This window comes from Xenopus tropicalis, chromosome 7 (assembly GCF_000004195.4).
Source record: "Xenopus tropicalis strain Nigerian chromosome 7, UCB_Xtro_10.0, whole genome shotgun sequence".
Classification (NCBI taxonomy): domain Eukaryota; kingdom Metazoa; phylum Chordata; class Amphibia; order Anura; family Pipidae; genus Xenopus; species Xenopus tropicalis.
This window is the reverse complement of record NC_030683.2, coordinates 56422960-56449254: the sequence shown is the minus strand read 5'-3', so window position 1 is coordinate 56449254 and position 26295 is coordinate 56422960. Positions and strand designations below refer to the sequence as shown.

The following is a 26295-nucleotide window of genomic DNA, read 5'->3' as shown; positions in this document are numbered from 1 at the left end:
ATCTCTCTTTAAAGTGTTTTCCTGTTACCATTTTACACTACCTAATTTGGTACATAACTGATCAATACTGCTCCCTTGAGACTGGAGACCATGATCCACAACCCCAAACTAAAAAAACTTTTGTCGCTATTTGATATCAGCATTTGATCCCAGAAAGCCTCTCAATAAATAGCGGGGAGGCATCCCAGATATAACTAATGAGGTAAAGCAGGATGTGCTAGAGACTACAACACAAGGGCTAATTTAAATTTCTACATTGCACATCCTTCACCCCTTACCGCCTAGATGTCAGAATCACCCTGCTGATTTGTTACATATGATATGGTACTGCCCTCAAACTTAAAGGTTATGGTTAAAAATTAAGCAGCAAATACAGCTCAGACTAAATATATTCCTTGTGACCCAGTCACAGACTATGCTAGAACAACTCCCTCTTTATTGACACTTATACTGCCACTACTGACACTTATAAAGCCTGGCACCCTACTATTCTATTTACCTTACATGGTTAAACAATACCGACTTCCATACCAGAAGTAGTAATAGAATTTTTCAGGATTGGCAAAAACAAAATCTTCAAGCAATCGGAGATATTATTAAAAATCCGCTCTAATGCCCCACTCAAAATTCCCTTTTACATCCATAGTTACATAGGGTTGAAAAAAGACCAGAGTCCATCAAGTTCAACCCTTCCAAGTAAACCCAGCACACACAAGCTATACTTATCAATCTATACACTCACATACATAAACTATATATACAAACATTAACACTAAGGGGTATATTTATTCAGTTGTGTAAAACGTGAAGGAAAACATTACCGGTGATGTTGCTTTGCTTTGGTTTTCTAACTGTTGAAATCTAACTGCTGATTGGTTGCCCTGGGCAACATCACTTGTAATGCTTCACTCCACTTTTTACACAGCTTGATAAATATACCCCTTAATATTAGTATCACAATAGCCTTGGATACTATGCTTGTTCAAGTACTCATCCAGGCCCCTCTTAAAGGCATTAACAGAATCTGCCATCACAACATCACTAGGAAGGGCATTCCCCAACCTCACTGCCCTCACCTTGAAAAACCATCAGCACTGCTTCAAATGGAAACTCCATTCCTCTATTATAAAGGGGTGTTTTTATGGGAAAAAGAACATCCCCTATCTGCCTATATTCCCCTCTAATGTATTCTAATGTAATTATCCAACCATCTCTTGTTTCTATTACAAATAACACATTTCACCACACAAACACCACACACTTAAATGACATTGAAAATAATAATCCCCTAAACTCTCTATGGCCGAACTGCACAACAGAGAAAACAACCTCGCTAATTTACAACATAATTATAATATAATTCCATGTTAACGGAAACAGTCTTACAACTCAAATACTAGTTACATACACCAGTCATGCAATTACTACCTGCCAGTAAATACAAAGAAATGGCTTTACAGATATTGCATAATTCATATTTAACTCCAGCTAGGAGGTACCACATTGGATCTTTATCTACAGACAACTCTTTGAAATGGCAAGACCAGCACATAGCATCTGTCTATGCCCCCATATCCAATTATTTTGGGAAGAAGTAAAACCTACACAAATCACAATGACCTTGTGTGATCTTTGGGACACCCCCACAACAGAGTAAGCTTTTAAAAGCTGAAAGAGGAGTGGCTGTGGTGGCCAGAAAAGCAATACTTCACCTCTGGCTCACCACAACTCCTTTACCCCTTTCATTAGAAACTCCACTTTATATTTCATATGGACTGGCTTGAAACAACCACAAAAAAGAAACAACATACAGACACATTTTTCAACACATGGACAAGTTATATAAAATCTCTGTCCCCACATGTGAGATATTTAACAACATACATTTTCAGAAACACTACACAGTACGACGAGGAACTGCTATTAAACAACCCATTATTTCAGGGAGCAGACTGCTATGTTCCTCAGCTATATTCCCCCCCCTTGCCCCGCAGGAGTCACTTAATTTGCCAAATGCTAAGATCGATCCAAGAGATGACCTCTTAAATTATTGCTTATCTATGGTGTGAGTGGCGCTATTTAAAGGGGTGGTTCACCTTCACATAAATGAAGCTATTGTAGCAGATTAGGTGAGTGTAATATGTAATGTATCTCTTAAAAAAAAAAAAAAGTCTACTATTTTAGAGAAAATTACCTCTGAAGATAGCGTTTCTTTATAGGGCAGGAGTCAGTGGAGGCACCAGGGGAGGAGGTCGCCGACCCCTTTTTGCACAAGCCTGTGTCAGCATGTTTAATTAATTAACCCAGATATGTATGTGACTAATACCCTATCCAACTGGTTCTGTAAACTAACAAAGATTGTATATTTTATGTTCATCTAATTTATTATGGGTTTTTTTTTCTTTTTTCTCAGTTTGAAATTGAAAATCTAAATAAAGTCTTATTGGAGAAAAAAAAAAAAAAAAATATATATATATATATATATATATATACATATATAACACAGTCCACACGACAGCACCACACTCCAAAATCTGCTGCTCTGCAGTTGCCCCTGTGCACGGGATATCATATAAATATCAAAATAAAACAGCCAGCACCAAGGGTCTTTGTGTTTCAAAAAATCTCTCGTGTATTAAAATTGCATGTACAACCGACGTTTCGGTCCCTTTTGGGACCTTTTTCAAGGTGCAAATACATACAGCAACTCAGTTTAAATAGCCTCCTCCCATGAATCCAGGGAGGGCCAGTGACATCATATGCATATTAACCCCATAGTGACCATTAATACCATATACTAATTATATATTTTATAAAAGTGCATTCATACTTCATAATAAATCTGTTGCACATATTCAATACCCCAATCTAGTTAAAACTGCAACGATATTAAACAGCATACATGTGTATAAAATTGCCCCCACATCTATAAATACTCGTGCAACATTGTATATTATGTGAACATTATGTAAACCATATAAAGTGCAATTTTGCTAAATTAGTAAAATTTAAAAACAATACATGACTATGCACAGTTTCCTATGTCCATGGTCCCAAAGTTTCCCATATTATTAACCCATTGACTCCTATTCGTACAGTTTTACCTTGCTTAAATATAATACATTCATATAGATTATATGACATTTATAGTACCTATACCCGGGTCAATATAATACAGTAATACATCTTAATAGGTATTATTTTTCTGTCAAAAAACAGTTCAATTGCAACGTGGTGTTCAGTCCCCTCGGTGCAACACATCCCAGCTTGTGAATCCAGAAGGCCTCCTTTTGCAATAACAGTCGATTGATATCTCCCCCTCTCCTTGGGATTTTTACACAGTCTATTGGCATACATTTAAAAGAAGAAATAGAATGTCTCGCTTTTGCCCAATGCTGTGCAATCGGTTGCTTTGAGATATCCTGTTTCCCCTTCTTTTTATCATGGATCCCGAGTATGATAAAAAGAAGGGGAAACAGGATATCTCAAAGCAACCGATTGCACAGCATTGGGCAAAAGCGAGACATTCTATTTCTTCTTTTAAATGTATGCCAATAGACTGTGTAAAAATCCCAAGGAGAGGGGGAGATATCAATCGACTGTTATTGCAAAAGGAGGCCTTCTGGATTCACAAGCTGGGATGTGTTGCACCGAGGGGACTGAACACCACGTTGCAATTGAACTGTTTTTTGACAGAAAAATAATACCTATTAAGATGTATTACTGTATTATATTGACCCGGGTATAGGTACTATAAATGTCATATAATCTATATGAATGTATTATATTTAAGCAAGGTAAAACTGTACGAATAGGAGTCAATGGGTTAATAATATGGGAAACTTTGGGACCATGGACATAGGAAACTGTGCATAGTCATGTATTGTTTTTAAATTTTACTAATTTAGCAAAATTGCACTTTATATGGTTTACATAATGTTCACATAATATACAATGTTGCACGAGTATTTATAGATGTGGGGGCAATTTTATACACATGTATGCTGTTTAATATCGTTGCAGTTTTAACTAGATTGGGGTATTGAATATGTGCAACAGATTTATTATGAAGTATGAATGCACTTTTATAAAATATATAATTAGTATATGGTATTAATGGTCACTATGGGGTTAATATGCATATGATGTCACTGGCCCTCCCTGGATTCATGGGAGGAGGCTATTTAAACTGAGTTGCTGTATGTATTTGCACCTTGAAAAAGGTCCCAAAAGGGACCGAAACGTCGGTTGTACATGCAATTTTAATACACGAGAGATTTTTTGAAACGCAAAGACCCTTGGTGCTGGCTGTTTTATTTTGATATATATACATATATATATATATATATATATATATATATATATATATATATATATATATATAGAGAGAGAGAGAGAGATTTCTCCATGAATCAAGCGCACTCCAATTCCAAATATTTGACTTTATTGTAGATAATTACATAATTGTTACATCAACGTTTCGGTCCAGGTCTAGGACCTTGTTCACGATGTTATACCCTCAATGATTGATATATATATATATAGCGTGAAATAATCCATGGCCGGCACACCCTTAAAATTCTAAAAAAAATTATTATTGAAAACTCATTGTTTAAAAACAATGAGTTTTCAATAAAAAAATTTTTTAGAATTTTAAGGGTGTGCCGGCCATGGATTATTTCATGCTAAATACTCAGATTTTGGCTGTGCACCCCACAGAATACTAAAGCCTTGGAGTGCAGACACCATCAGGACTGATATATATATATATATATATATATATATAAATGTGTGTTTTAACAGACATGCAGACTCTGTTGCTCCTTTCTTCAGTAGACCGATTTTGAGTTCTCATTTTTCTTTTATTGATCCACAGGTGCAGGTGGAACTCAGAGGCTCACAAGGGCTGTTGGCAAGTCCCTGGCAATGGAAATGGTACTTAGCGGTGACCGCATTTCTGCTCAGGAAGCCCAACAAGCAGGTATGTTTCAGAAGAATAAAGAAAAAAATACGTTTGGTAGTTTTTTTTTTTTTTGCAATTTTTTTCATCTTCAAATATTTGTAATAAGTCACGGCAACTAATTTCACACAGCGACTTAAAACACTACTCCTATGGAAAATCCATTGTGGTAAAATATCTGATTTTTGATGGAGACTGTGACATTTGTGCTATTTATAATGAACTAAGCCACACAAGTCCTGGATATTTTAAGTATCATTAACTTTAAAGTATAGCTATTTCTTTATATAGTGCAGCAAACTAACAGTGGTTTTTGGAGGAAATATGATCCAGTATAATATGGAGTGGTTGGAGTGGAAATAACCACATTTGCAGAACCACCACAGAGGGACAAGAAACACCAACTCCAGCAGATCTCATGTCTGCCATTTTTGCATTGTCAAACAACCCTAACCTCTATGTTCACCTCCAAAGTCGAGGAGTTAAAGATGGACCTCTCTCTTATTAAGCAGGATATGCAGAACATTAGAGAGAGGACAGGGGAACTTGAAGAGAGAGTGGGAACAGTGGACGACTGTACAGCTCAACTACCTCAGGACATAATTTAAACTACAACTCCAAGTGGTGGAAGACCGCCTGGACAACCTGGAGAGTCGGCAGCGCCGTTCTAATGTCAGAACACTGGGCCTCCCAGAGCGCAGTAAAGGCGCCCAACCAGAAATCTTTGCAGAGAAACTACTTGGAGAGTTGCTAGGCCAAGAAATATTTTCTCCACAATTTGTAGTGGAACGAGCACACCAAGTCCTGCCGAGACCACTACCTCCTGGAACCCCTACACAGGCATTTCTAATCAAACTTTTTAACTATAGTTATGGGTTTTTTTTGCCTTCCTCTGGATCAACTAGAAGTTAGGCAGGTCATATATAGGCATTATGGTTGAACGGATTATGTTACAGGGACAGGGACATTGCACTGAGAGAGGCTAGAAAGAAAGAATATCTTCAACATGCAGGAGCCAGGATTTCATTTTATCCAGACTATTCCACCATAGGGCAAAAAAAGCTCATACATGGGAGTAAAACGTGACCTCGGTCTGGAGTATGCCATGTTATACCCTGCAAAGCTGAAAATTATCGAGGACGGCAAAGCCCACTTCTTTGAGCGCCCTGAGCAGGCACAGGAATGGCTAGAACAGAGACCTGGTAACGCCCGAAGCCAACCAAGAGCACAACGCTAAAAGGTAAAGATTAGACCACGAACCCATATCAATGATTTCTACGTGCCGTGCCGTGCCCTATATATGGTGTCTAACCATAGTATGGTGAAACTACCCTGGCTGTAGACCTCCACTGTGGTCCTACACAAGCTTCATTACTGTATGGGTCGGTGGAACAAACGTTCTCCTGTTAATGGAATACAAATTCAGTCTTAAACTGGGACAGGGAAGGTGAATCCCATATGTGTCTCCAGCGGAGACACAAGGATTATTAGCATTGGAGAAAGGGGGCCTGCCAACCACTGCAGACCCCACACATACTTTGCTTCAAGCCCCACAGCACACACTTTCTTTCTGTAGCTGGTACGGAATAATATATGATCATTGGTACAGCACTTCTGTTTAGGTGCAGCACTCTTACCCTGTTTGCTTATTTTTTGATCCATCTAGAAGTTGCTACTTGGCCTTAATTTTTCTTTTCTGTTTTTCACTCCTACATTCCCCGGTTGGGAATGTGGATGGTATCCATAATTTGTTAGAAAAACATGCTCCTTGGTTTACAAATTATTTGGGAAAATGTATCTTCTAGGTTGGGGAGGATACCGGGTGAGGGGGTTAATGGGGTTGTTATATGTGTATTTATTTCCCTTCCTCTCTTTATTATCTTTCTTACTGAGCTGGGGGGTATAAAATTATATTGGATATGTGGGTTGCTGGGGGGGGGGCACCTCAGAATCTAAAGCACACTTATGGAGCCAGGATGTGCAGCGACTCCCGGGTGGCCCCTCAACAAGGCTATTTCATGATAATGTACTTCTGATATACAATGTTGCGCACTGGTTTTACAGTAGTGTCCTGGAACACTAGAGGGTTGAATGACAAAGTCAAGAGGTCTATAGTGCTGAACATACTTAGGAATTCCGGTGCAGACATAATAATGCTGCAGGGAAACACACTTATATATGGTATAAGCAGCACCTAGAACTTATTGCACCAAAACTATATTCACTATATAATGATGTCACACTGGACTTCCTCCATCCAGACTCCTGTTATGAGGCACATATCACACTGATCCCAAAGGAAAGCAAACCCCTTCATAAGTGTGAATCATACAGACCAATATCATTGCTCAACTGTGACACAAAAATTTGAGGTTACGGGAAGTAATAAGGGACTTTGTACACCCAGGCCAGACAGGGTTCATGCCTGCCAGAGCAACTGATGTAAATATAAGACGCCTCTTCAATAATCTCTGTGTACGCCATCTAAACTCGGGCACTAGAATAGTCGTAGCCCTGGATACAGAAAAAGCCTTCAACACTGTATACTGGGAGGTCCTTACCCATTTTGGCCTAGGGCTTAGATTTGTAGGCTGGATTAAATCGCTTTATGCCCGACCTCAAGCCAAAATCATGCTAGCCTGGTGCACCAGGCAGGACTGCCCACTGTCACTACTGCTCTTCACTCTAGCGATAGATCCCTTAGCGATCCAAATAAGAGAAGAATGGATAAATAATGGGGGAGATTTGGAATAAAAAGATTCCTTAAATGCGGATGACATGCTTCTATATTTGGCTGACCCTCAAAATTCTTTCCAGGTGGTAAGTCAAGTACTAACTAACTTTGGGCTAAAAGTGAACTATGCCAAGTCCCTTGTTTTCCCTATAGATAATCTCCCACAGAATATTTTGTGCACTATCAGACAGTTGAACACTGTATCAGAGTTTAAGTACTTGAGGATACAAATTCATAAGGATTTGAAACTACACAAACCATTAAATAGCTTCCCTGTCTTAGCTCGATTATGGGAAAGAACGCTGGTGTGGCAAAATCTTCCCCTGTCAGTCCCTGGGAATGTTAATCTGTTAAAAATGGCCTTTCTATTGAAATTCCTATACGTGTTCCATAATGCACCCACAGTGTCCCCCAAAACCTTCTTTTAGGCACTAGATTCTACTATAAGGGGTTTTATATGGTCAAGAGAAAGACCCAGAATGTCCCTTCAGACACTACAAGCTCCATTAACTGGTGTTGGGTTGGCCCTGCCTAACTTTGAAAGATATTTCCTTGCCAGTCAGTTAGTCTACGTGCACTGGTGGACAGTCCCGAGGTTAGACAACCGTGCATTAGTACTAAAGGCAGTCATTGTGGGATCCCTAGAGGCCCTATTATATTAACTACCCATATTAAAACACAATGTTTCCTATCAAAACAGTAGTGGAGTATTTCAGAGAGCACTAAAAATAGCTCAAAACAAACAACCTGTATGGTCAAAATGGACCCCTATATAGGGAAGTAAATACCTCTCACAATTCCACTCAGTGCCTGAGGTTGTTAGGTGGGCAGCAGCAGGAGTTAAACCATTAGGAGACATCACCATAGGAGGGGAATGTAAACAATTGAATGCACTTCAAGCCGAATTCCAACTTACAGCGAACATGATATTTCAATATTTAGAACTAAAACAAGCCTTCCAGTCACAATTCCCCATAAGGCCACTAGCCATTACTGAAACCACGCTGGTGCGATATATCCGCCGACCCGACTTTGTGAAAGTGCTAATGTACATTGTACTAGTGCAAACAAATACCACCCAACAGCACAAGATTAAACAACAATGGTGTGAAGACATACCAGATTTAGAGAAAGAGATGTGGAAAGACACCCTAAATAAATTACCCCAAATAACCATCTCTAGTAGAGATAGATATTTACAGATTAAATTCCTTAATAAATATATATATATATATATATATATATATATATGTACAGTGGAGGAAATAATTATTTGACCCCTCACTGATTTTGTAAGTTTGTCCAATGACAAAGAAATGAAAAGTCTCAGAACAGTATCATTTCAATGGTAGGTTTATTTTAACAGTGGCATATAGCACATCAAAAGGAAAATCGAAAAAATAACTTTAAATAAAAGATAGCAACTTATTTGCATTTCATTGAGTGAAATAAGTTTTTGAACCCCTACCAACCATTAAGAGTTCTGGCTCCCACAGAGTGGTTAGACACTTCTACTCAATTAGTCAACCTCCTTAAGGACACCTGTCTTAACTAGTCACCTGTATAAAAGACACCTGTCCACAGAATCAATCAATCAAGCAGACTCCAAACTCTCCAACATGGGAAAGACCAAAGAGCTGTCCAAGGATGTCAGAGACAAAATTGTAGACCTGCACAAGGCTGGAATGGGCTACAAAACCATTAGCAAGAAGCTGGGAGAGAAGGTGACAACTGTTGGTGCGATTGTTCGAAAATGGAAGGAGCACAAAATGATCATCAATCGACCTCGCTCTGGGGCTCCACGCAAGATCTCACCTCGTGAGGTGTCAATGATTCTGAGAAAGGTGAAAAAGCATCCTAGAACTACACAGGAGGAGTTAGTTAATGACCTCAAATTAGCAGGGACCACAGTCACCAAGAAAACCATTGGAAACACATTACACCGCAATGGATTAAAATCCTGCAGGGCTCGCAAGGTCCCCCTGCTCAAGAAGGCACATGTGCAGGCCAATGAACACCTGAATGATTCTGTGAGTGACTGGGAGAAGGTGCTGTGGTCTGATGAGACCAAAATAGAGCTCTTTGGCATTAACTCAACTCGCTGTGTTTGGAGGAAGAAAAATGCTGCCTATGACCCCCAAAACACCGTCCCCACCGTCAAGCATGGGGGTGGAAACATTTTGCTTTGGGGGTGTTTTTCTGCTAAGGGCACAGGACAACTTATTCGCATTAACGGGAAAATGGACGGAGCCATGTATCGTGAAATCCTGAACGACAACCTCCTTCCCTCTGCCAGGAAACTGAAAATGGGTCGTGGATGGGTGTTCCAGCACGACAATGACCCAAAACATACAGCAAAGGCAACAAAGGAGTGGCTCAAGAAGAAGCACATTAAGGTCATGGAGTGGCCTAGTCAGTCTCCGGACCTTAATCCAATAGAAAACCTATGGAGGGAGCTCAAGCTCAGAGTTGCACAGAGACAGCCTCGAAACCTTAGGGATTTAGAGATGATCTGCAAAGAGGAGTGGACCAACATTCCTCCTAAAATGTGCGCAAACTTGGTCATCAATTACAAGAAACGTTTGACCTCTGTGCTTGCAAACAAGGGTTTTTCCACTAAGTATTAAGTCTTTTTTGTTAGAGGGTTCAAAAACTTATTTCACTCAATGAAATGCAAATCAGTTGCTATCTTTTATTTAAAGTTATTTTTTCGATTTTCCTTTTGATGTGCTATCTGCCACTGTTAAAATAAACCTACCATTGAAATGATACTGTTCTGAGACTTTTCATTTCTTTGTCATTGGACAAACTTACAAAATCAGTGAGGGGTCAAATAATTATTTCCTCCACTGTATATGCTTGTATTGAATATGATGCCAGCAACCAACACATTTAAAAAAAGTTACCGGGGACAGGGAAACAAAAGACTAGAAGTATTTTAAAAACTAGAGTATTTCTAAAAAGAGCATCCCAGAGAATCTGGGTCTCTCAAGTAGAGTAAAGATAAGGAGGGGTACACCACTATGTGAATCACAGCACGGGCAATATTGCAACACTTTAAGAATGTCAGCCATTTCTGTTCTGTGTTTTTAGCGGAAAATATTTAATGCCTCAATTTATGCTCTGAAGTGCTGTCCTTAAAGGAGAAGGAAAGGCTAATAAAGAGTTAATCTTAAACTGCAGGCATACCTTCAGTTCTCTCAATACTGCTCTTAAGTCTCCCCATATATCTCCTGTTCAGATGATCAGAAGCCTCATAGGAAAAAAAATCCCATAATGTCACGCTCCTGTACCAAGACTGCTGTACATGCAGTTTGTAAGATTATGAGGAAGCTTCCTGCTGATTGGCTCAGATCACACATTCCTAAGGGCGGGGGGAGTTCTTAGCATTCTTGAGGGAGGGTGGAGCAGGAGAGACCTGCGCAGACTCTGGCACAGGAAAAAAAAAAGAGACAAGAAATCCTATTTCTTTTGACAGAGGACTCTGTGCAGCGTGCTTATAGCAGTATTTACATAAATCTTTCTGATCAAGCTTCCTTAGTTTATACCTTTCCTAATTCTTTAAGGAACTAAAATTAGTTTTTGTTAAATTGAGTCTTTTTTGCAACAAACATTGAATAAAATAACATTATGGTCAGTGTTATTTAGGGTTTCCTCTACTTGCCTATGAGTTCTGGGTTGTTAGGAACACTAGATCTAGTATAGCATGATTTCTTTGCTTCTCAACAACCTATAATATAGAATTTCAAGCTTATAAACATGTTCCTTCTAACTGCCTGAAAATTGCTATTTTTCCAGTCAATATCTGGGTAATTTAAACCCCCCATTATCAAGAGTTGCTCCAGACCAGCAGCATTTTCAATTTGTGAAGGGGATTAGCCTGTTGTGCTCCACATATTTGAGAGTTGTGGGGAAATTAGCACACACCTACCCCTTTGCTGCCCTGTCGTGTGACTTATTCAGCCATGTTTCAGCTATGCCAACTACATCATATTTCTTCTACAGCTCTCCTGTTTTACCAGTCAGGCCCCTTGCATTTGTAAACATACATTTACTTCTTGTGCTAGCTTGTAAATTGTGCATACAGTGGATATTAAAAGTCTACACACCCCTGTTAAAATGTCAGGTTTCTGTGCTGTACATAATAGAGACAAAGATAAATCATTTCAGAACTTTTTCCACCTTTAATGTAACCTATAAACTGTACCACTCAATTGAGAGGGAAGGGAAGAAAACCAAAAAACTAAAATAATGTGGTTGCATAAATATGCACACCCTTAAACTAATACTTTGTTGAAGCACCTTTTGATTCTATTACAGCACTCATTCTTTTTGGGTATGAGTCTATCAGCATGGCACATTTTGGCTTTGCAAGATTTGCCTACTCTTCTTTGCAGAAACACTCCAAATCTCTCAGTTTGTGAGGGTATCTCCTGTGCACAGCCCTCTTCAGATCACCCCACAGATTTTCAATCGGATTCAGGTCTGGGCTCTGGCTGGGCCGTTCCAAAAATCTTCTTCCGGTGAAGCCATTCCTTTGTTGATTTGGATGTATGCTTTGGGTCATTATCATGCTGAAAGATGAAGTTCCTCCTCATGTTCAGCTTTCTAGCAGAAGCCTGCAGGTTTTGTGCCAATATTGAATGGTATTTGGAACTGTTCATAATTCCCTCTATCTTAACTAAGGCCCCAGTTCCAGCTGAAGAAAAACAGCCCCAAAGCATGATGCCCCCACCACCATGCTTCACTGTGGGTATGGTGTTCTTTTGGTGATGTGCAGTATTGTTTTTGCGCCAAACATATTTTTTGGAATTATGGCCAAAAAGTTCAACCTTAGTTTCATCAGACCATAACACCTTTTCCCACATGCTTTTGGGAGACATCAGATGTGTATTTGCAAAATGTAGCCTGGCTTGGATGTTTTTCTTCGTAAGAAAAGGCTTTTGTCTTGCCACTCTACCCCATAGCCCAGACATATGAAGACTACGGGAGATTCTTGTCACATGTACCAAACAGCCAGTACTTGCCAGATATTCCTGCAGCACCTTTAATGTTGCTGTAGGCCTCTTGGTAGCCTCCCTGACCAGTTTTCGTCTCGTCTTTTCATCAATTTTGTAGGGGCATCCAGTTCTTGGTAATGTCACTGTTGTGCCATATTTTCTCCACTTGATGATGACTGTCTTCACTGTGTTCCATGGTATATCTAATGCCTTGGAAATTCTTTTGTACCCTTCTCCTGACTGATATCTTTTAACAATGAGATCCCTCTGATGCTTTGGAAGCTCTCTGTGCACCATGGCTTTTGCTTTTTGTCAGGAAAGACCAACTAGAGCAGCTGAACTTTATTTGGGGTTAATAAGAGGCACTTTAAATGATGGCAGGTGTATGCTGACTCCTATTTAACTTGATTTTGAATGTGATTGCTTAATTCTGAACACACACAGCTACATCCCCAGTTAGAAGAGGGTGCGCACACTTATGCAACCACATTATTTTCATTTTTTTTGGTTTTCTTCCCTCCACCTAAAAGATTTCAGTTTGTTTTTCAATTGAGTGGTACAGTTTATAGGTAACATTAAAGGTGGAAAAAGTTCTGAAATGATTTATCTCTGTCTCTATTTTGTACAGCACAGGAACCTGTAGACTTTTAATATCCACTGTATATAAGTTTTGGTCCAAAAGAACCAAATCTTCACCCTCATTTTCCCTTACTATCACTAAAACCTCATGTAATGTATCTTCGACAGAATTTCTAACAGCACCCCTACCCCATGCTTAATTTAAAATCTCCAACCTTCTAACCATCCTAGTAGGAGAAGGAGCACAGCTGCTGCTTGAAATATTGGAATTTTTGTTAAACACTTTTGTTTGAGAAGTTCCCATGAGTGCAGTACTTTTTCTCTTTATAGTTCTTTTTACCTACACCCAGGAGAGGTGGGTGTATAGGGCTCCTCTTTGTTCTCTCTTTGTGATCACTTCAGCGTTGTCAGGATCTGTGGGGAATCAAACCCTGGACTTCATGAGGAACTATGATTGCATTAACCTACTGAGCCACAAGAGGCTCTTTGACTGGGTCTTGATCAGTTGCATCCAGCGTCTCTGCCTGTTTCCCTTGTTGAGCCATCTTGTTAATTGCATGTGTTGCTGGTCTAGTAATTAAGTAATTTTAAACCTGCTCCTGGCAATTCCCAGTTGCTTGATCATCGTTGCTGCTGAGCCTGATCTTGCCACATCCTTATTCTGACATCCGCGATTCCTGCGTTCCCTGCCTGGTTCCTTGTGTTGTTCTCCTTTTCCTTCCTGGTACCCTGTCTTCTGTGGATCCCCCTGGTTTGACCTTTGGCCTGTTTACTTGACCATTGTTTGCCTGCTGCCTGCCATTGACCTCAGCCTGCCTTTTGGACCTTGCCAGTACTCTGCCAGCCCTGACCAATTTGCCGTTTACCGGACTCTGTTTATCTTGCTTCATCACAGGCCTGTATATTACCTCTTATTTTTGTTCTGTTTGGATTTCATTAAATATCTTGCTTCACCTCACTTGGCGGAGTTCTGGGGGTTACTCTGCACATAGGCTCCTACCTGCTGGTCCCTTGTCAGAGGCCAGTCCTGACAAGCGTGAATCATAAAAATAACTCCTGCCCACTGGGTGCTACCTTCACACATTTGAGGAGTTCACTGCTCTGGGTCCCTACCAGTAAAAACACACAAAAGTTTTGGGTCACCACTGTAGTTATGGTATTTGACAATTCCTTTGGGGGGGGATCGCTCAGCCTCCTGACGTCTCAATCAGATGCTCCCTTTGCATCTTTACAGGCAGGTAGCCTTGCTGCTTTGTGTCCTGCTCAGAGAGGCATTACATACTTCCCTGTACAATTAAATACTTTTACAAAGGATGGACCAATGGAATGGAAGAAGCAGGCACTGGGAACCAATAGTATCCTTGCTCTGCTTAAGTGAAATGCCCCACAGAGAGATTTGTCACCTGTGATAAATCTCTGCTACCACAAGCGAATAATGTATGTATGCATGTACAGTATATTTTTATTTATAGCTAAAACATTTTTTCACCCCTGTATTACTAGCAGAAAGAGGATATCCTCTCACTCTTTTTGAACAATTAGCAGTTCACGGCCTCCCCTAAAAAGTTTTAATTTAGATTATTTACAAGATACTGGCTAATCCTTTTACAAGGGAGGGCTATAAACATAATTACATTTCTAAGTGGGATACCCATATTGGGAGAATTATTGATGAAAAAGTATGGAAAGCCATATGGGACAACAAAAAATGAGGGATCACTTTTGTTAGGCAGCAGGACAATATTTGTTAAGCTTCACGCATTGTTTCCAGAAACCACACACACTTGCTGGAGGGGTTGCAGGCAACCGGGGGACCTACCCCGGTTTTTGGCTTTGCCCTCTAATACAACCATTCTGGGATGAGGTCTTGATGCTGTTGCACCAAATCACACCCCTAATCCTAGATGTTTTTTTTTTCTTCCCCTGCAAATACTGTTTTCTCTTTTCCTTATGTCCTCTGCTGTTTATTTACTAATGAGGACAAACGTACGAATAACTGTATAAAATACTTTAATATGCCTTGTTAACTGTACAATAAACAATAAAAATTGCAAGTTACAAAAAAAAAAACAAAAACCTGGGGCACCGCAAATATTTCCAGTGACCAAAGCTATAATTACAAATTGAGACAATTTGAACAAAAAGGGAGAACTTGAAAAATTTCCTTCCCCTCTGACACCAATTGCAAATACTGGACAGTTGATTCAGGATTTTCCGCCACAAACTTGGATTGATAGTGGCATTACTAAAATATCAAACCTGTACCGGATCAAGACCTAAAGTACATACCCAGAACTTCAGGAGAAATTTCAAATCTCAGACAGAGAACATTTTACTTATTTGCAACTCGACAAACACATGTTGTCATGCAAAACACTACGGCAAGCAACTAAGGTGGAACAATTGTGCAGTTTGGAGGGGAGGGGAAAAGTTATTCTTTCAGACTGCTACTGCTCCCTACTTGCAATGTGCCCGAATTACAAACATCCATATATGATAACATTGGAAAAGGATTTAGAAATAATATTCACACATGCAACATGCAATAGGTGTAAGAGCTACAATGGAAAAATGGCAGCGCAAAATAAGGATAGGCTGAGAACATATGAAAGGTTTTCTCTGAAAGGAAGCTATATATATCCCTAATATCAAAACTGAAACTTTGCTTACCTTCTTGCTCTTTCTTTCAGTGACAGACCTGGGGAGCTGTTAGTTTTCAAAAAGCATTAGTTAATAGAGCTTCTCCTGCATTGAAATCTGGAGAAGAAGGTATATACATTGCTTACCTTTTATTTCTTTTAGAGAGTGACAGACCTGGGGAGCTTGTTAGTTTAAGCAATACTGACGTGTTTTTTCAAAACGGATTTGTTAATAGAGCTTCTCCAGCATTGACATCTGTTTCTCAAAAACGCAAACAGATATTTTAATATTTAATTTTGACATTTCACATGGGGCTAGCCATATTTTTCATTTTCCAGGGTGCTAAAGGCATGTTACCTGTGCTCTGATAAAGTTCAGTCACACTTTACTGCTGATCTGCAAATTGGTGTGATCACTCTCTTTTCTCTCCAGCAGCTGATCAGCAGAACAATGGGAAGGTAGCAGAATAGCAGCTCCCAGTAGATATCAGAATAGCAGTCTGAAAGTAAAAAAAAGTCAAGTACTTCTTGGGACTCCTCCAGTTACATGTGGGTATAAGAAACAATAGGTTACCTGAAAGTAGTTCTAATGTGTAGCACTGGCTATTTCTGAAAGCTCAGACTCGGGCACAATGCACTGAGATGGCTGCCAACACACCAATATTACAGTTAAAAAAAAGGAATAAAAAGTACACCATACAATTCATGACAGTATCCTTCACATGTACTTATACAGAACCCTTCCTCCAACAACCTATGAAACATTTGTGTAATTTTTGTTTATGGCCACTTCAAGGAACTTGAAAATTGAAGTATTTTAATTTTTTTTTTTTTTTTCCCTCCGTGAGCCAAAGATCTTTATTGTCTGTCTGATTTTAATTTTCTTTTTTTTAAGGGCTTGTGAGCAAAGTTTACCCTGTGGATAGCGTAGTAGATCAGGCTATTATCTGTGGAGAGAAGATTGCTAGAAACTCCAAGCTTATTGTGTCAATTGCAAAGGAGGCTGTCAGTGCAGGTAAGCAATATAGACTCAAATTGCTAAATGTCTAAAATCTTGTCTTTAAAATACAGGGCATGAGTGAATATTATATATATTGGAACAAACAGGCCGCTATGTGCCGTATGGTTGAATACACATACAGCATGCCTAATTACCACGACATGACAGGAAAGGTACTGTGAGTGACATCATTACAAGTCACAAAAGGGAACACACCAAAAAACAGAAAATAGTGATGTAAACAAAGTCAAACCATATGTATGTAAGCTTTATCAGAAAGGTCTGTGTAAATACACCCATTAACACTTACTGTGCCACTGTTCTGAGCCCTCTGTAAAAAGAAACACCACATTCCTTGCTTTTTCTGTTGTTTATACATGGTCTTCAGCCTCAGATTTTCTTCTCTCAGATCAAACCCCTGGTCCTGGGTGAGAGCTTGTGCAGCATCCTCCTCTCTTCCTCTCCTACCTCCCTTTTCTCTTCTCCCTGCTGCAGAGTCCTACGAGCAAGGGGGAGACCTACACAGAAGTTACATCAGAACAAACTAATATTGCAGCTGCTACCTTAAACAAATAGATTTAAGATAATTCCATATCAGCCTTTATTCTCTGTTATGTACTATAGTTATTTATAATAAACCCAATTAATAGAAGAGATACAATTTACTTGTTTGGCATCTTCATTTAATTTATTTGTAACAGTAATATTTTGATGTTGATCTTGACACATAATGCTTAATAAATTGCCTACCGGCTCTGTCCCCACATTCACCAGGAATGTGCACTTATCTAAAATGAGGTTACTAACAAAGAAGTGATCAATCCCTGAGAATAGATTTTCTGGAGAATAGAATTTTATCAGCGGAAAAGCATGAATATATTTGACCCCAGAAATTATATACCACCATGCATTTATAAAACCCACAATACACATAGGAAACTCATGGTAACTCAAGCAATTTGACATTCTACTAGTTTTTTTCCACCAAATCTAGCTTTTACCACATCCATGACTACATTAAAAGCATTGGTATAGTTGGAAAGGATTATAAACTTAACAAACAAATAATGGGGTTTTCCAGATAAGGGATCTTTCTGTAATTTGGATCTCCATAACTTAAAGGACAAGGAAAGGCTAAGTCACTTGGGGGTGCCAAAATGTTAGGCACCCCCAAGTGACTTAAATTGCTTACCTTGTACCCCGGGCTGGTGCCCCTGTAAGGATAAAACAGCACCAGCCCGGGGTACCTGTAGCACAGCTCTTCCTTCTTTCGCCTTCGCTTTTGGAAGGACTAAGGACAGGCGCATGCACAGTAGAGTGAAAAGCCGACTTCTCTGTTAAAGTTCAGCTTTTCACTCTACTGCGAATGTGCGCGCGACAGAAGACGAAAGCGCTGCAGCTACCCCGGGCTGTTCTGTCCATACAGGGGCACCAGCCCAGGGTAGAAGGTAAGCGATTTAAGTCACTTGGGGGTGCCTAACATTTTGGCACCCCCAAGTAACTTTGCCTTTCCTTCTCCTTTAAGCCTGCTAAAAATCATTTAAATATTGAATAAACCAATAGGCTTGTTTTGCTTCCAATAAGGATTCATTATATCTTAGTTGGGATGAAGCACAAGGTACTAGTTTATTATTAAAGAGAAAAAGGAAATAATTTTTAAAAATTAGAATTACTTGCTTATAATGAAGTCTATGAGAAATGGCCTTTCTGTAATTCGGAACTTTCTAGATAACGGGTTTCCGGATAAGGGATCCCATACCTGTAATATAATCCATATCGCCCACCTATTTTCATTCACTCTTAGCCCAGCAACTTTAGCTTAATTATACTGTGCTATTGCACTTTAGCAAGCCATTGTTTAGCTGCTGTCATACAGTTCTGATTTTCAGCCAGTCCTGTTACCATTACTCCCTTCTTTGTCTGCACTGCATAAGCCTGGGTTTTCCAATAAGTGTACCTTACAAACCAGGTAGCATACCAAATATGGCTTAGATACAAACACATATAGTGCCATACAGAAGCTGGCTCAGATGCAGACGTACAAGTAGAGTTGTAGCACAAGACCACAGAAAAGAGACAGACATAGCTGTGTACTGCAGTGGGCTCAGATGTCTGCACATGGAGAAGAAGTTTATGCTGAGGCAGGCTCTGATGCAGCCATAGAAGCAGACCAAAATCAGACCATGTGGCTTTCCACATGACCCCTGAACATTGAAAGTTTAGTAGTCCGTAATCCAAAAAATAGGTGCTAAGAAGGGGAAAATGGCTTAGCTATAGACAAGACTTCACATAAGTGGCTTGCATATTTTTACATCCCAGGTGCATTAACTTAAATTTAAGATATTTATTCTAAGAGGAAAATTTAAAAGGAAAATCTACTTGTATCTCTACATTGGCTTCTCCATGGTTGTATACATGCATTAGGATGCACATTGATTTTCACTAATAAACCCACAAAATGGTTCATCAAGTTCATCCCATGCGAATGAACCCAGTGCACATATATATACACACACACAATCATACAGACCCATCTATACACTAACGTATATAAACTATATAGAAATATCTATACTAACTGTAAATTTTAGTACAGGTATAGGACCCTTTATCCAGAATGCTCTGGACCAGGGGTATTCCAGATAAGGGGTCTTTCCGTTATTTGGATCTCCATGCCTTAAGTCTACTAAAAACTCAATAAAACATTAATTAAACCCAGCAGGATTGTTTTGCATCCAATAAGGATTATGTATATCGTAGTTGAGATCAATTACAAGGTACTGTTTTATTATTACAAAGAAAAAGGATATCAGAAAAGCTTTGATGTTATGGTTATTCAAGTAATAATCCAAGCATCTCTTAACTCTTATTGAGAAAATATGCCATCATCTATAAGGCCCACGCTGCCAAAACCACCAACACTTCTTCAAATGAAAGTACATTCCCCCACTATTTGTGCCCTTTAATGTACTTGCAAATTATAATCATGTTCAATCACAAGCATCTTTTTTTCAGTTTACCAGTTCAGTTGCACATCTCTGCACCCTCTTCAGCTCATTTATATCCTTGCTAAGGACTGGAGCCCAAAACCGAACCTTTAACAAAACCAAGATCTGTGAAGGCAAAATTATGTTTTCATCCCTTAATTTTATGCCCTTTTAATGAAAAACAACACATTATATACTGTAATAGCCATGGGAATGACACTTGTAATTAACTTGTTACCTACAAAAATCCCCAAATCTTTCTCAATTATGGATACCCCCAACACTCTACCATTCAGTGTATAACCCACATTTATTTCTGCCAAAGTGCATAACAGCATTGAACCTTATTTTCTAGTTTGCTGCCCAGTTTTCCAATTTTATCGAATTGCTCTGTGAAGTAGCAGCATTGTGCAAAAATAGAAACAGTACTTTCAATGCCCACCTCCAGGTCATTAATAAACAAGTTAAAAAGCTAAGGACCAAGAACAGTATTGCAGTACTCCACTAACACTAAACCAATTAGAAAATGTTTCAGTAACCACCACTCTCTGCAGTTTATCCTTCAACCTGTTCTTTATCCAAGTACAAATATCATATTCCTTAAAATAATCATTAACCTTTTGTGTAGTAATATATAAAATGCTTTAGCAAAGATCACATCTACTCCCAGAGTCGAGGTTCCTGCTTACCTCTACGTAAAAGGCCTACCCCATAAACCGCATGCCAAACTCTGGCACCAAGAAAAAGGGAAAAATGATTCAACAGCTCTACAAGGTTTTTTTTTAGAAATTAAATTCAGTCCATTACCTGTTAACTTACAAAGTGCCCTTAGCAAACAATGACTAAAATGGTTGTGCCTCACTCTGTCGTCGTTCCCTGGTAAAACAAATCTTCTGTGCAACTCCATAGCTTTAACTATCCTCCCGTATAGTACTTCCAGGTATGCTATAATCTCATCCATTGTGGTCCTCTTGTTCTCTGCATGCCCCTCCTGGGAGCCCATGGCCAAATCCCCACCATGTACATCAGTCACTTGACAGAGGTGAGCACCCCAATCTGACATTTTCAGATGTACACTATAAAGCTTTGGCATGCAAAGCTGTGTTGCTGCTAAAACTCTATTTTGCCTATGATTCTAAATGCAACAGGTTGAAGTGGAAGTACTTATTTTTATTTAAGCAGAACCTCATGTATTTAACAATTCACTGCACAATAACTTCCACACATCCCAGCAGACAGACTCTGGTGTGGTCTTTCCTTTGACAAGACATCTGTCCCTCTCGTAATCACAACAAGAATGGCTAAAGCCCCTCATCTTTCTTTTCTTTAAATAGCTTTGTGAAACAAATTTAATAAATAGCATATCAACTTATGGAGTTCCAAGGTAACTTCTAATATCCTCAGATCTTACAGAGGGGGTACTTTATTATACTTTATTATATAACTCTTAACATAACCAATCACCATTTATAAGGATAGAATTTACAGGACATTCATGACTCTAATATATATTGTACAAGATACATACACCAGTCATTCTTCTGAACAAGTGATAGGTTATATTTACTTCTGGATAATGTGCTCTAAGAACAATAACCTAGTGCCCCCCGGGGAAACATTGTCTTTTAAGACTAATTTACATAAATGACAATGGCATATGTTAGTGATTTATTGTGTAAGTATAAATATTAGAGTGAACGGAACACAAACTATGCCCAAATCCTCTGGTGCAAATTACCCTTACTCACTGTAAGCCTGTATACAGATCATTAGTGAAAATAAGACTTTTCACAACACTGTGAACCTTTTACATGGCAGTGTATATGAAATTATTTCAGTATTTAAACATAGTTATAGCTTGTGTCATTTTAGAAATAGCATAAAATGAGAGGAGAACAAAATGAAACAATGAGCAGGTATGAAAAGTAAGGGTTATGGTTTGAGAAGGGGTGGGATTGGGAGGGGCAGGCACCAGACCTAACTACAGCTCAAGGTTTCAAAAGTGATGTCATGTGTGCAGGTGTGTGTGATGTCACTTCCTCTATCACATCCACCAGAAGTGACATCACATACACTGGATGTGACCTCTTATGACCCCACAAAACTGTGGGAACCCTCACCCACCAGCTCCGCCTCTGGATTTGGCCAGGAAGCATATGGCAGTTGTTGAGGGGGCACTTTTTTTTTTTTTTTTTTTTTTTAGATAATTTTATTATGTTGTAGACATTGATCTTGTGAACCAATTTGCATTTGGCTGTCTTTTTAATCATCATTTGTCATTCAGTTCTTGAGCCTGAAAAATGTTGCCTTTAACATTTTTATATGGTCAAACTATCTCCAAGGATTTCCCAACTTTAGCATGGCAACATTCAGATGTATGTGAGGAGCTACATGTAATGCATTTATTGAAAAATGTTGCCAATTCAATACTCTAACACTCCATATGAACTGCTAGAAGTTTTTGATTGACTGTTCACATGTGTACTACAGCCAGCAAAATGTCAGCGTTACTTCTGGGAAAAACTTGCATTTTAAACTGTCAACTGTCATTGACCTTTTCGGAGCAACATTACTTGGGGCATCAGGCAACAAGGTTGCTCACGACCCACTGATTGTTGATAACTGCTCTTTGGCTAAAATGCAAAATGTGTTAAAATACCACTTTCTGTAGTTTACTAAAAGTTGTTTTGAAGACAAATTTCTTACATGATGACTTAAAATGAGAAGTGCATTTTTATTTTTGGGTTCATTAATACATCATCTTATGCAAACTGTGTGGTATGCTGTTTTTTGAAAGAGAAACACTGATTTTATATTTTTATATCTTCAGCTTTTGAGCTGTCTTTGGCAGAAGGCAACAGACTTGAGAAAAGGCTATTTCATTCTACGTTTGCTACAGTAAGTTATCTAGAAAGAGTGTAAAGGATGTATACATTATATGGTCACATGCAATGTATAATTATTTCAAAACCTGAAAAATGAATTAAACCCCCATATTCGCTTATTTTTTTTCAGGAGGACCGTAAAGAAGGAATGACAGCTTTTGTGGAGAAGAGAAAAGCAAACTTCACAGATAAATAAAAATTCAACTGATCTCTGTTTCTACAACTGAGCACGCAGATATTTATAGCAAATATCTGCATAAATCACTGAAAAATTTTCACTAGGATCAAAACAACATATTTTTCCTAAAAATTTACCCATTACACATTACGTGGTTGATGTTCTTAATAGCTGACGGTTTATTGGGAAAATGACAGCAAATTCTATGTGGGAAAAATTCAGATTTTTTTCTTCAATAAAAGACTAAGCAATATTTATACATTTAATTTTGTCATGATTTTATTAAGATTTATTGTTAAAGTACTTCTTAGTACACAATGCATTACCAAACCCCAGGGTAGTTACAGGATTCCTGTCTAGACTTAGGGGCCTATTTATTATGCTGTTTAAAATGAAATTCGCCAAAAAACGGTGTAAAAAGCTGTGTACAATAAATGGAGAAGTTGCCGTCTGAACACCAGAATTTATGCAGTTATTTACATAACAGACTGGTTGCTGGTTGAAGCAACTCTTTTTCAAATCAACAAAAAAAAGAGCTTAAGTATATTTTATGAACTTCATTTAAAGTCATTGGTATTTAACTGTTGGGGTTTCATTTTTCAAAAGTTTTGGTGCTATTTTTGGTGCTAAATTACAAAGTTTGGTGAACTATAAGGCTTACAGCAGATTTGCCAAAAGATGCATTACTTTGTAGTTACCCTCAGTTTAAGGAAGGTGGGGTTTGATTAGTTGCACCTGAACATACATCATTAATAGAACCACTGGGACTTCAGTGGAGCTTGTTGTGGTGGTTTCTGCTGTGATTGCTCTTGGATGCTCTGTATGTGGTGTTATAAACTACAGGAGTTACAAACTAAGTTTGTTGAAACAAGGTGCAAAGTTTATTCTTTATTTAGTCTTTTTTTTTCTCTGGTTTTGCTTAACTGTTCTCAGTAACTGGGAGAATGAGTGGGAGCAAAATTGAAGGACACCGTGTACAGTCTGCCACATATATGTAGTTTTGGAACAACAGTTCCAAAGTGTTTACCTCTGTCGTTGATGTGAGTGAATTGCCACTTTAGAGGCTTGTGTTAAAGCCCTAGAGGAACAAGTTGCAACACTGCGCTCGATTGACAGTCTTGAGAGGAGTCTCTTGGTCACTGATCAGGAGCTAGCCGGGTCAGATAGTTTGGGGGGGAAGGGGGAGGAGAACAGTGGAAGGATGATGAGGCAGCAAGCTGGGTGACAGTTAGAGAAAAGTTAAAAGGAGGCTGCTCTGGGGTTTGTGCATCCCAACAGATTTGCCAGATGCGTGAAGAAGATGGGAGCGTGAACTCTGGACTAGCAGTTCTAAATGGGACTTATCTCTCTAGCAGCTGGGAGACCAGTTATTTTAGTAGTGGTGGGGAGGAGAGCAGACCTAGGCCTAAATAGATTGTGGTTATAGGGGGTTCAATTATTGGGAAAGTGGACAGGGTAATCTGTTGTCCGGATCACTACAAATTAACAATTTGCTGTCTTCCTGGTGCCAGGATTCGGCATGTGGCTGATCAGGTTGACAGTATATTGGGTGGGGATGAGCATGACCCAACTGTTCTGGTACGTATTGGTAATAATGACAAAATGAATGGTAGGTGGAGGACCTTTAAGTGTGAGCTAAGGGATCTAGGTAATTTCTGCTGCATGCTGGCTAATGCATGGAGGTTGTCAGGGAAATTAGGGGAGCTGCAGTCTATTGCATGTAGGCATGCACCGAATCCAGGATTCGGCCAAGATTTGCGTTTTTTTGTAGGATTTGGATTCAGTTGGTAGACCTGGTGAGATTAAACATGGGACTGGGCTGTAAATTTAAATGGTTACACCCTTTTTAGGAGGGACCAGGGAGATTAAAAGAGGGATTTTGTTTTGTTGAGTCAGGTTTAAAGCCATGTGCTAAAGAAATTACCAGAGACAGTGTGGAATCCATTTGGGTAGAGATTTCAGCAGGGCTAAAGGTTACAAAGAAAATTATCATTGGTGTATGCTATAAACCACCCCGTATAGATGAGGGGGATGAGACCCAGCTACTATTGCAAATAGAGGAGACTTCACAATTAGGTCAAGTTGTTATTATGGGGGACTTTAAGTATATTCCCGTTGTAAGCAAGGAAAGACATTGTAGAGCAAAACTTTAATGGTTGAATAAAAGTGTTAGTGCCAAGGTTGGTAAGAAATGCATGGGTCACTCACGAGGAAATTCAAAAGAGACTTGAACATTAAGTTAAGGTAAACAAAGGTCCAGGTATTTAAACGAGCCTAGCGCTGTAATTGCCAAACCTCTTCACTCAATTTTTCAGGATTCATTGAGGTCTGGCATGGTGCCGAGCAAATTGCTAATGTGGTGCTGTTATTAAAAAAGGGATATTGTTCTCATCCTGAAAACTATAGGCCTGTTAGTCTGACATCAGTAGTAGGAAAGCTTTTGGAAGAGGTAATTAGGGATAGAATACTTGAATACATTGCAAATCACAATACTATAAGTTTGTGCCAGCATGGTTTTATGCATAATTAATCTTAAGCCCTGCCCATGAACTACTTAGGTGCTGCCAGGTATTACTGCAGAAGAATCAAGAAACTCCAGAAATAAACTGGTAAGGAAAGAGCTAGGCATAGTCAGGAGGACAAGGTCAGAGCCAGATAACTAAAATAAAAACCTGTAAAAAGGGATAGACCAGGGTCAAAATACAAGGGACATAGCTGTAGCAGGGTAGGAATATCAGGAACGAGAATACAGGAGTAAGAATGAAAACACTTAGGGCCAAGCAGACCTACAATGGACAGTGAATAAGCTCTAAACTATGAATGGTATAGGGAAGCTGATGGGAAACTCAGAGCAGCTATGACTTGAGAGGGTGGGGTGACTGGAATGCCAGACTTTCTTAGATCGATGGCATGGATGTCAGAAGCCAAGATCTTCACTATAGGTAGGAGAGAGTGGTGTGACCAACCAGGCATCTGAGAGGATGAGATTCTCAGGTTCCAACGATAATCTGCTGCCATCCTGGTTTTAGACAATACCCAATAGCTGCCATCATTGTTGATCTAGTTTTGGGGACCATCTGCCACCTATCACTACAAAAATCTGCTACAAAGATCTTACCGCAGCCTGGCAGCACAAGTGAAGCCAGTGGCTTGCATCTGGAAACAGCCACAACAGAACCATGAGTGAGGGGATCAAAGACTTTGAACACAGCTCTGTGTGATTACTGAGTTCTGCTCATCAGTGATCCTGTGGCCCGTACAAGGTCAATACTATTTCTCTACTATTGATTGTACACCAGCAAAATAAAAACCTTTTGATATTCTACTTAGATG

General features: G+C 39.2%; 1 protein-coding gene across 1 annotated transcript in view; it reads left to right on the top strand.

Annotated features, from left to right (window-relative positions):
• echs1 (enoyl-CoA hydratase, short chain, 1, mitochondrial) overlaps nucleotides 1-23413 on the top strand; it is a 40594-nt gene extending 17181 nt beyond the window's left edge. Inside the window, 4 exon segments of the mRNA NM_001005437.1 lie at nucleotides 4877-4981; nucleotides 16808-16927; nucleotides 22730-22797; nucleotides 22915-23413. Of these exon segments, the coding sequence (NP_001005437.1) occupies nucleotides 4877-4981; nucleotides 16808-16927; nucleotides 22730-22797; nucleotides 22915-22980 (359 nt within the window). The 3' untranslated portion in view covers nucleotides 22981-23413.
• Nucleotides 23414-26295: the final 2882 nt, after the last annotated feature.